The sequence below is a fragment of the Apium graveolens genome, chromosome 9 (genome assembly GCF_009905375.1).
Source record: "Apium graveolens cultivar Ventura chromosome 9, ASM990537v1, whole genome shotgun sequence".
Taxonomy (NCBI): domain Eukaryota; kingdom Viridiplantae; phylum Streptophyta; class Magnoliopsida; order Apiales; family Apiaceae; genus Apium; species Apium graveolens.
The window spans coordinates 21506364-21518612 of NC_133655.1; the positions used below are offsets into that span (position 1 = coordinate 21506364).

Sequence of the window (12249 nt, forward strand, 5' to 3'; positions counted from 1 at the left end):
AACTGTGTAATTGAGAGCCTACAGATCTTTTCGAAGCTTATACCATAGCTTCGACCTATAAAGCAACAGACGAAAGAATTTGTCCTTACTATCCTTCGGCTCGAGGATAATCTTCCTCGTCAGGCCGAAGAGCCATGCAAGTAGATGAGATGGAAGACTTTCGAGGAAGAGGCCAGAGAAACTTCCCTACAGATCAAAGGGCCATCCCAAGACAGATTCGAGAGGAACCCAATTTTACCCTGTTTACACAAACCCCATCTTATGCACTTCAATAAATAAGAATCAAAGAATTTTTTCAACCACCCAACCCTATGAGGACACCCACGGAGAAAAGAGACCGAAACCGTTTTTGTGATTACCATACTGGAATCGGACATAACACAGATGAATGTACCTCCCTCAAATATTTCTTGGAGAGACTGGTAAAGAGAGGACTTTTGAATGATTATATTCCCCCTCGAGATCGGCAGAACCCTCAACATCTGGAAGGTCCCGCAAGAGTTGCACCACCCGGGTATGTGGTTGATATGATTGTAGAAATAAACATGACGTCTTATGAAGTCATGCAAGTAGATCCACCCCTTCAGGCCTTTCGCCTTACTGGCACCTCCATTTCTTTCTCAGATGACGATTATCCCAAGGGAAGTGTTTACCGGAATGGTCCACTCACAGTTACTCTCGATATGGCCAACTAAGATGTCAAAAAGGTCTTGATAGATAATGGATCCTCTGTAGATATCATTTTTTTAAAGACGCTTTCAGAAGGATGATTTTAGATACTCCCCTGGAAGAAATGAAGCTCAAAGACATACAGGGGCCTGTCTACGAATTTAGGAATCATGTCGTGCCAGTTCAAGGAGCTATTGACATTCCCACCACCTTCGACACTTCTCCACATGAGGTAATTGCCATGGTTAAATATTATATCATTGACATGGCCTCTCCCTATAATGCTATCATTGGGCAACCTACCTTGTTCTTCTTAGGAGCCATCATATCTTCCACCAATATGAAAGTGAAGTTCCCTACTCCCATGGGACCTGGTGAACTGATTACTGATCCCGTAGCCTCTTAATATTGCTACTCCACTTCCTTAAGCCTGGATCAAACTCAACCTAAAAAGAGGAAACCCTACGGAGAGCCGAAAGAAGGAAGCTCCTCTAAGACATCTAAAACTTCGCAAGTCGAAGCTTCGCGAGTATTCTTGATAGATAATTCATTCTCCTATTCAGAAACTTCTTTAAAAAAGGCTGAATTATATCATACACCTAAAGTTGAGCCAGAGGAGCCTGTGGAAAATACCGAGCTAATGGAAGGAGATCCCACTCGGTATATTTCTATCAGATCGCGTCCTCGGCCCCCTTTAAAGCAGAAACTCATTCAACTCCTGCGGGAGTTCCTAGACATCTTTGCTTGGAAGCCTGAAGACATGTCTGGCCTTGATGAATCTATCATTATTCATAGACTCCATCTCGATCCCAATAAAATAGTGGTCAAACAAAAAAGGAGAAATTTCGCACCCGAAAGACAGCAAGCTATAGATGAAGAAATCAACAAATTGTTAAAAGCCAAGTTTATCTACGAAATACAATTTTCTGAATGGATATCGAATGTTGCATTAGTCAAGAAGACTAGTGGCAAATGGAGAGTCTGCATTGACAACACAGACTTAAACAAGGCTACTCCTAAAGATTACTATCCCCAATGTTTTCTTCAGCTTTCTAGATGCATTCTCGGGATATAACCAAATCAAGTTAGCTCTAGGGGACCAGGTAAAAACCGTATTTATTACCCATCAAATGGTATATGCTTACCACGTTCTTCTGATGGGATTAATGAATGTCGGGGCTACATATCAACGGACTATGAATAAGATATCCTTCAACCAAATCGGAAGAAATTTGGAAGTATATGTAGACGACATGATTATCAAGTCCAAATTTAAAGAAGGACATTTGCATGATCTAAGAGAGACCTTCTTAACCATTCAAAGTTATGGCATTCGATTGAATCCCTCCAAATGCACTTTCAGAGTGGCTAGTGGGAAGTTCCTGGGCCATATGATCAGTGGTCGCGGTATAAAAGTTAATCCTGTGAAAGTTAGGGCTATACTGGAAATGCCCCCTCCCCCCGACAACACCCAGGAAAATTCAGTCATTGAATAATGTTTAACCTCTTTACGCATATTTGTCTCTAAATTGGCTGAAAAAATCTCCCCTTCTTCGATGTATTGAAAGGAGTGAATAAATCTAGAGAAGTGCAGTGGACGCCTTCGTGTCAAGAAGCTTTCGACTTCCTAAAGAGTTACTTGTCACCTCCGTCAATTCTCTCCCAGCCTCTTTTCGGAGAACCCCTATATCTGTATCTAACCGTAGCCCCTAGGGCCGTAAGCTCATGTTTGATTCGCGAAGAAGGAGATAAACAATTTCCTATGTACTATGTCATTCATGTCTTGTGGGATGCAGAAACCAGATATCCCACTATTGAAAAGATGGCATACTCTCTCTTGCTTGCTAGGAGAAAACTTCGTCCATATTTCCAAGGACACGACATCAAGGTATACAGCAATCAACCCCTATGGAAGATCCTTCACAAACCAGATCTCTCTGAAAGATTAGTAAATTGGGCTGTAGAGCTCAACCAGTTTAACATCACCTATCTACTTCAGCCCTCCATCTAAGGTCAGGCTTTGGCCGATTTCTTAATCGAATGCTCTGCACCTTCAGAGGCCAAAGTACTTCCTGAGAACTCTTCTCAGTTGACTTCTTTACCTATTCCTTGGCTGTTATTTGTTGACGGATCGTCCACTTCAGACAACAGTGGAGCGGGAGTCTTATTGATAAGCCCCGAAGGATTCGAAATCCAACAATCCATAAGATTCAGCTTCCCTGCCACTAATAACTGCTCCGAATATGAAGCCCTCCTAGCCGGCTTACGATTAGAAAAACTCTCCAGGTGCAACACTTAAAGGCCTACAGTGACTCTCAGCTTATAGTCAACCAAGTTCTTGGTGGGTTTAGTGCCAAATCCCCTCTGATGGTAAAATACCTTGAAGAAACTAGAGCCAAACTCCTGGAATTCGCGTTGCCTCCCTTGAAGGGATTATGCGAGAAGAAAATCAAAGGGCCGATATCCTAGAAAAGTTAGCCACAGACGAGGACCACCCCACTTCTACTGGTCTTTAAAAAATCTTGTTGACATCCCCCTCGGTAACTCCTCTAACCGAGCCTTCCTCAGAGATATTAATACTCTCCTACGGCCCAAATTGGATGACTCCGATCTACCTCTATCTGCAAGAAGGGATTCTCCCTCAAAACAAAAGGGTTGCTCAACTTTTACGCTCCAAAGCTATAACAACTCGTGTATTTTTGAATTATTTAAATATGTAATTGTGGAAGTATTAAATAAATAAAGTATGTGTATAGTTTTTGTCAGCTCGGTTTTATTTTATTACTATGTATGCGTGATTTATGGTGTACCGGGTTGTCCCCGTAATTAATTATGGAATTGTATTGAATTGTTTCTACTTTTAAAAGTAAATTTAATGCAAATTTATTTGTATAAATATGTGGATTGTCTCTAAATTATTTTAATGGTTTTATAATTACAATAATTATTTTTGGGATTTTATAAAAATTTAGAAATCAATATTTCCTCAATTATTTACCCATGTATGATTTTGTGATTGCATTTATTTGTAAAATCTGTATTTAATTCCAGATTTCTTCAAAAATTATGAAACTCATATTTATTTAAGTTTGGAATATTTCTAGAATTTTAAAATTATTTTGGCAATTTTCGGGATTAATTTCACTCGCGCGTTGTTTCGTTTAATTGTTAAAAGCGGATATAAACTGCATTTCGGAAATTATTTTAAAATTTGGAAAATTACATTTTAGTGTACTCTGGGATATTTCTGACATTTTAAAACTATTTTCGTAATTTTTGGAGCTTGTTTTATTCGCACCTCGGTCCGATAATTTCAAATTTCGGGGCAAATTGGGCCCTTAAATCTTCGTATTTATCACAAAAACAACGTGTCAGCTTCTGAGTAATTACATTGCCACGTGTTGTATACAGAGGAAAGGAAAAAAAATAATATAAACAACAGGAGGGTTTCCCCTTTTCCTTTGTTCCCTCGGCTTTGTGTTGTCCCTCTCTCGCCTCGAATCTCCTCTCTCTTCGATCTTCTTTCTGTTGCTCTTGCTCGTCTCCGGTTGCTTGCTTCCGGCCTATTTCCGGCGAGCCGCCGCCTTTTGCTTGGCTTGGCTGCTTCTGTGATTCTGTTATATGCATATATATATATGTATATATACCTTTGTATATATATGTGTACGATATGTGTAGTGATTATGTGTGCGTGTGTTAGTGTTTGTGTGTGGGTGTAGTTGTGCTTCCCGGCCATCCCTGTGTTTTTCCGATGGCTTTTCTGCGGTTCTGTGGTGGCGCGTTGCGCGTGTTGCCCTGTTTCGTTGGTTGCGTTTGGTTCGATTGATTTGGATTAATTCGTATTATTTTATTAATTACAGGGAATTATGACTACAATTCGTTATATAAATAATTTTGTGCAATTGATTTTTAATCGAATAAATCGGTGTAATTTATTTGGAAACCCGTATTATATTGGGCACCAATAAATTGTACCGTTGTTGACGATGAACTTCGGTGAATCAACGGTGGACCGTGATGATTATTTCTTAGTCCTAAAATTTTAAACTATTAATTTAGTCATAGCGTTATTTTCAAAAAGGATATATATTTATTGGGTATGTAGAGATTGTATCGAGATTGTGGTTGCGTAATTGATTGTGGTTGGGATTTATGAAATTTGACTGAGGTAGTCGTTGAGTGGTTTGGATTATAAACGGTGGTTGTTGAATTAACTGTCTGATTGATTGGTGGTTGTGACGTCAAATTGTTTCGACGGGTAGTCCGATAAACAAAAGAGACGCTGCCCGTTTATAGTGGTTATATAGATACATATGTGTTCTATATGAAACTTGATTGCACGATGTGATGAAATAATTTGCTAAAATCCATAACCCTGATTTCGTAAAATTATGAGTATACTTATTTTCTGAAAACGAACACCGAACCGATTTCGAGAACGTGAACCCTAATTGTCGTCTGTGTTATTATAATATGAATAATTACGAGTCAGAATATGTTATCGTATGGGTAGGTTGTTAGCGAGGATATGTCAAGCATAACTGAGTGTCTAACATGGAGTATTTCGACCCTGTAGATTCTAGTCAGGGAACCGAAAGTGGACGTTGGACTAAAGATAACCTAGTGGTCAGTCAATGAGCTCAGTAGGGTTTCAACCGAAAAACCTGAGTGTCGAAGTCGAATCCAAGGTGATCTAGTGGTTGGACGTTAAAGCCTGAGCATCAGAATCGGCTCAGAGTCGATCAGTAATAGTTGTAAAGCCCTGCAAGGCAAGTACTTCTAAATCTTTCTCGAGATATATTATAAATATTTCTAAATTCTCTTGTGAAAAATTATTAATATTCAAATAGCACTGTTTTATATTGTGAGTACTTGGTAACATACAGCCTTGAAACCGGATCACATCATTTGAAATTTGAGCCGTAAGCCTTATTCTTTGTAAACCATCCTTTGTTGATTTCCAAATACCAAACCACACAAATATGATACTACTCCCCAAATATATAACTACTAAACACCAAACACTGGAACACAATTGTTTGAACACACAAAAACTTTTATACCCCAACCATTCTTTATAACATCGAAGAACTAAACCTTGAAAAATCATTATTCGTCTAATACCTGATCCTCTTACAGGCTGAAAACTATTTCTCATACGTACCTTGATATACCCTTGTGATACCCATGAATTGCATTACGCTTTTATTCAAGTGTTTTATCATCATTGATTATGATCCTGTTTTATTGAATTATATTGTTTATCATACTGAACTGTTTTAGAATTGGATAGTTTTCTTTATGTGGACCAGAATCGTGGTCAGACCAGATTCGTAGTCGAATTAGGCCAATGTGTGTCTTGGATCCAGTTTATAGAGCAGAGTTGTGTGGCTTGCTCGGGGTTAGTGCGTGACTGATCAGCAACCTAACCTTGGTTTTAAAATTTAAAATGAATATCCAATTCTAATGATTGTTTACCAAGAAACTTGATTCCTCTGAATAATCTCATTTGATCATTGTTTAACCTCAGTTATTGTTATTATGACTTGCTGAGCTAGTTAGCTCACTCTTTCGAATCTATTTATGAATTCTGCAGTAAGAAGGTTATGGTTGATAACGAAGTGTCCCAGTCCAGTGTGCGAGCTAGGATTCCAGAACGAGTTGCTTTGAGCCGATATAAGCTTTATATTATAGTTAAAATGTGTAAGCTTGTAAGAATAATTTCATTATCAGTTGTAAGTTAAACTAGCTGGGATTTGGTACGTTGTAATAAAAGTTAAGGTTGTGGCTTGTTTTCATACTTTAACCTGTTGCGATCCGTGATTATGTAAAGCAGGGTCATTGCAAACAATATTTCTTATACAGGTTGATATATTGTGTATGTGTTGTGGACCCCACGCCACAAAAGCCGCTCATTACACCATTGTAGATGATACTCTTTATCGAAGATCTTTCTTAGCACCGCTCCTTAAATGCGTTAATTGTGTAGAAGCCGACTATTGCATGCTCGAAGTTCATGAGGGAATATGTGGAAGCCACTCATCTGGAAATGCCCTGGCTCATAAATTCATGAGGCAGGGAGACTACTGGCCTACTTTAAGGAAAGATTGCTTAAACTATGTCAAGACCTGCGCCAAGTGTCAGTTTCATGCTTTAGTTCCCAGGTTACCTCCGGTTTTTCCTACAACCATTTTATCCCCCATCCCTTTGACATTTGGGGAATGGATATTATGGGACCTTTTCCCCCCAGCCAAAGGAAATATTCAATTCTTACTAGTGGTCGTTGATTACATGACTAAATGGGTTGAAGCCAAATCTGTGGCTCATACGACTTTCACTGTATGTCGAAAGTTTTTTTATGACCACATCGTCACTCAGTTTGGGATTCCCCGTATTTTGATCACCGAGAACGGAAGGCAGTTCATTGAATCTGAATTTTAGGAATACTTGACGACCTACGGAATACAACACCAAAGATCATTTGTGGCCTACCCCCAATCTAATGGCCAAGTCGAAGTCATTAATCGAACCCTCCTATAAAGTTTAAGAAAGAATGATCAGGATTCGAAGACGCTTTGGGTAGAAGAGTTGCCAAACATATTATGGGCCTATCGCACTGATACCCATAAGCCCACCGGATAAAGCCCCTTTCGGCTCACATATGGCACTAAAGCTCTCATACTAGTAGAAATAGGAGAATCCTCCTCTCGATTCCAAAATTAAAACTCTCAGCTGAATCAACAAGGCTTGCGGACGAATTTAGATTTTCTCGAGGAAAGAAGAGAGAATGCTCTTATACGTATGGCGAACTACAAACAAAAAACTGCTCTTCACTTCGGCAAAGTTCTTCCTCGATAGTTTCAGGTTGGAGATCAAGTACTCAGAGCCGTTTTAGTTTCTACTCCCTCTAAAAATAAGAAACTAGACCCTACTTAGGAAGGCCCGTATGTCATAGCTCAAGTTACACGCCCAGGGACTTATCACCTCGCCCAATTATCTGGAGAACCCCTTCCTAATACCTGGCATGCTACTCATCTCAGGCATTTTTATCAGTAAGTCTTTTAACTCGTTTGACGTGTTATGATTGTTGTAAATAGAAGTCTACGTTTATAAATAGGTTTTCTATGAATATTAGACTGGTAGTATCTTTTACATTTATTGTAAGGCTATCGTCGGCCTGGGCTTAGCCCTCTACAAAAGCTAACCTATTAAAAAGTCAATATATGAAGCCTATGGCCTGCGGCATAGGTAATGCCATCTCACAATTATTTGTTACAACGCCAATATAAGCAGCTCACTACCTGTGGCCCGAATAGTTTGCCTAGATAACCATTTGTTACAACGCCATTATATGTAGCTCACTGCCCGCGGCACAAATAAGTTCGCCTAAATAACTATTTGTTACCAAACCAACACAAACAACTTATTACTTGCGGTACAAATAGTTCGTTTGCATAAATGTTCGTTAAACATGAAATTATACAAACATCCTTACAGCGTTTTCACCTTTAAAATATTTGTTGTATACATCGTAGATTATTAAAATGCTTATGGCACATACATGCTTGTTTACAAAAAATTATTCGCTTTTTGCCCTAAATACGAACTATTACTTGCTTATAATTCCCACATGACCTGAATCATTTTTACCAAAACGCTCATATATGTAAATAGCAAAACACGACTTATTATTTCATAATCTGAAATAAATTTAAACATTGATCCCCTACGGGATATACATCATCAAATGAAAATCTTTCAAAAACCAACAAAACATTAAAATCATATTTAAACAACCTTATTACAAGAACACGAACTAAAAAGCATCCCCCGCCAAAATACTTAAACGATAGTTTTCCTCCTTCACCTAAGCCAGAACCTCCTCCAGTTCTTTAACCTTCAACTCCAACTTAAGGATTTTTCCATCTTGACGACGGATCCTCTACTGCATTCTGGAAATAGTTGCTAACAGCTCTTCTTCCTTCTACATGGCCTCTTTTCCTTGTTACTTGAACAACTACCTTGTGACTCCATGAAAGATTTAAGTTTTGCCTTCGGAAAAGAGAGAAGAATAAAAAACTCGTTTATGAACAAACTTATGTGAAGTTAACTCTAAGAACCTACTCTTTATATAGGACGAGAATGACTCTTCATTTTTTTTGTATTTAAAATGCACGCATTAATTATATTAATTACTCCTATTTGACCCTTTGACATCCCCTCTCCTATGATCAATACGTTCCATTAATTGGCATAACTTACCAACCTTTTCGTTTTCCCAAGTTTCTTTTAACTACTTGTCTATATTAAAGCAACGAAAAAACGAAAACAAAAAATCAAACCAGACATTCAACACGAAAAGTTCATTCTTCCATTTCAAATAAAGCAATTACACAATTAATATTAAAAATACATCATGGATAACGAGGCCTACGGCCCAATGATATCCTCAAATCATTATTCTCATTTTGGAGACTACGAAGAGCCTCAATGAGCACCTACACTTGCTCCTCCTTCGCCATAATCGTGTCCCATAGAGACCTTATGTTGTCTCTCGACTCCTTCAAGTATTCCTCCAACTGAAGCTCCCTTGCGGATTTTCCCCCACTTGAAGACATAATTTTTTTGCCTACGGACTGGTAAGTGGATTTTATATCCACTTGGAACGCTTTATTACAAGCTTAAATTGGTGTTTTGGACTCAAGTTGTTGGTATTTTGATGTGTTTTGTGTTATTACATTTCAGGTATCAGTTAAATGAAGAAAGGATCTTTTAAAGGAAATATGATGAAAAGTGATCAGATTTGGTAGCCACGGCCATTGTCAAGTTGTAGAGAATCTTGTTAGCTTCGCGTGGGCAGTTAAATCACCTAATTCTGACGAGTAGAACTCAAGTTATGGCCAAAATAAGATTCATCAGGATTTTTCAGAAGTCGCCCACGTGGCCGCGTCAGAATTGCACGCGACCGTGTGCTGACACGCGGCCGCGTCTGACCCGCGCGCGAGACCGCCTGCTGATGCGCGGATGATTTCGCTGATTTCGCTGAAAAAGCCTTTTTTGAGTGGAATTTGATAATTTTAAGGGTACAGGTCCACTAGGGGCTTATATATAATTAAAAAAAGGGTTTTCATCATCCGGGAAGATTGTGAGATCAAAGAGAATACCTAGAAGCACAAAACAATTCCGAAAAAGAAGATCTTGTTTTCTACTTGTGATTCTTTGAAAATAGTTGTAACTTTGGATGCTCGTTTTCATTCTTGTTGAACCTAAACCTTTTTTATTCGTACTTTGATTATTATTCAGTTTATTAAGACCTTGTTTTTATACCATGCTTTCATTGGAACCCATGATGACGATGAGTTCAATTATGGGCAAATTGTTATCATGGGATTATAGCGGATTTACTTATGGATTTGAATAATTAATTTATTTCGATATCTTGGTGTGTGGTGATTGATTGATATCCTAGTATTGGTTGTGCTTATTCGTCTTATATGCGTAGCTAACATATAAGATAACGTGTTAATCTCTATTGAAGCGACAATGAATATAGAGGTTTAGAACATGTCATGCTAGCATAGGTTCATGTATTTATTATGCATGATTCGTAGGTAATTTTAACCATCTTACTTGCCTTATGTAATCACGATAGATAACGTGCGCATTAAACCGTTATGTTTTCAATTCTTATAGGCATATAAGGAATAAGCATAATTGGTGTATATTCAACTTCTATCTCTTTTATGAATGCTTGGTAGTAGGGTATTCGTACAACGAAAGTTGGCGTTTACTAGTTTCGTGTTATCTGATTAGTGTCATCACCATTACATGCTAAGGTTAAGAACAAAAAGGCTATTGAATGAAGTATTTAATAAAGTTAGAATCTCATGTTTGTCTCATATAATATACTACCCTCTTTACTCTCTTAGTTATAATTGTTAGTATAATTCTTAATTATAAACAACCCCAATTTGTTATTTGTCTTAGCATTGAGCGATAACCATATATTGTGGCATAGGTGCATAAATTGAACTTAACCTAAACCAGTCTCTGTGGGAACGAATCTGATTTATATCTTATACTACTTGCGAATGCGTATACTTGCGTGAATATTAGCGCGTGTTTTCGCCCTAACAAGTTTTTGGCGCCGCTGTCGGGGACTCGGTGTTAATTTTTAGTTTATGTGCTTGTCATTTCACTGATTCGGACTCTTTTACTCTCACAGTTTATTTGTTTGTGTTTCAGGTACTCAGTATAATGGGAGATCCAGCCAGTACGAACGAAAGCCTAGATGGATTTTTCTAAACCCAAGATCAATGACATTCAATCTAGCATTGTCCGGCCAGCTATCACAGCTAATACCTTTGAGATCAAGCCTGGCATAATTCAATGGGTGCAGAATTCAATCCAATTTGGGGGTTCTCCAACTGAAGATCCCAATATGCACATTAGGGATTTCATTGAGATCTGTAACACCTTCAAGTTCAACGGTGTTTCTGAAGATGCTGTGAAGCTGAGACTATTCCCATTCTCTCTGAGGGACAAGGCTAAGAGCTGGTTACACTCTCTACCAGCTGGTTCAATTACTATTTTGGACGATCTTGCTCAGAAGTTTCTTACTAAATTCTTCCCTATGGCGAAGACAGCTGCACTCAGGAATGCTATTACTCAATTTACGCAGCAAACGGGAGAATCGCTATGTGAAGCTTGGGAGCGCTACAAGGAGATGCTTAGGAAGTGTCCTCATCATGGAATGCCTGATTGGATGATCATCAATTGTTTTTACAAAGGGTTGGGAGCACAGTCTAGACCCATGCTCGATGCAGCATCAGGCGGGGCATTATGTACAAAGAGCTATGAGGAAGCTTATGATCTAATTGAACTGATGGCTGCTAATGAATATTAGTATCCAACCCAGAGATGTCCACAGGGCAAGATAACGGGAGTTCTTGAAGTGGATACAGCTACGGCTATCACTGCTCAACTAAAGGCATTGTCTATAAAGATCGATTCTCTGGCTAACTATGGTGTTAAGCAGATAATTAGTGTTTGTGAGCTCTGTGCAGGTCCGCATGTGACGGATCAATGCATTATATCTAGTGACTCAGCTCAGTTTGTGAGCAACTTTCAGAGATCGCAGCAACCAGTTCCAGACACTTATCATCCTAACAACTGTAATTATCCTAACTTCAGCTGGAGCAACAATCAGAATGCGATGCAACAGCCGTTCCAGCAGTTTGGAAATAAGCTATTCAACCCTCCTGGTTTTCAGCAACAAAATACACCAAAATAATAAACTCATGGTGCATATCTATCTTCGAATGAAAAATCTGAATTGGAGGAGTTGCAGCTTATGTGCAAAAACCAGGCTCTTATATGCCAAAGCCAGGTTGTTTCTATCAAGACTCTGGAGAACCAAATAGGGCAAATTGCTAATGGCTTATTGAATTGATCACCAGGAACGTTTCCTAGTAATACAGAAACAAATCCAGGCAAGAGGGAAGTTGAAGAACAAGTGAACGCCATCACCTTGAGGTCTGAAAAGGTCGCAAGCCCCCAAATTCAGCAAGATGAAGAGCC

General features: G+C 38.7%; 1 protein-coding gene and 1 non-coding gene across 2 annotated transcripts; one reads left to right on the forward strand and one right to left on the reverse strand.

Annotated features, from left to right (window-relative positions):
• Window positions 1–793: 793 nt before the first annotated feature.
• Window positions 794–1744, forward strand: LOC141685100 (uncharacterized). Its single transcript, XM_074490226.1, has 2 exons — window positions 794–1043; window positions 1233–1744. The coding sequence occupies exons 1-2, from the start codon at window positions 794–796 to the stop codon at window positions 1742–1744; spliced, it is 762 nt and encodes a 253-aa protein (XP_074346327.1).
• Window positions 1745–11317: 9573 nt separating this feature from the next.
• Window positions 11318–11424, reverse strand: LOC141688432 (small nucleolar RNA R71). Its single transcript, XR_012561875.1, has one exon. It is a non-coding gene; the product is annotated as a small nucleolar RNA R71 (small nucleolar RNA).
• Between the last annotated feature and the right edge of the window lie 825 nt (window positions 11425–12249).

Bases quoted from the DNA above. Each gene is read 5' to 3' on its own strand.
- LOC141685100 (XM_074490226.1), top strand. From the start codon at position 794: ATGAAGCTCAAAGACATACAGGGGCCTGTCTACGAATTTAGGAATCAT. The intron at 1,044-1,232 runs GTGAACTGATTA...TCTCCTATTCAG, and splicing joins CCCTACTCCCATGGGACCTG to AAACTTCTTTAAAAAAGGCT.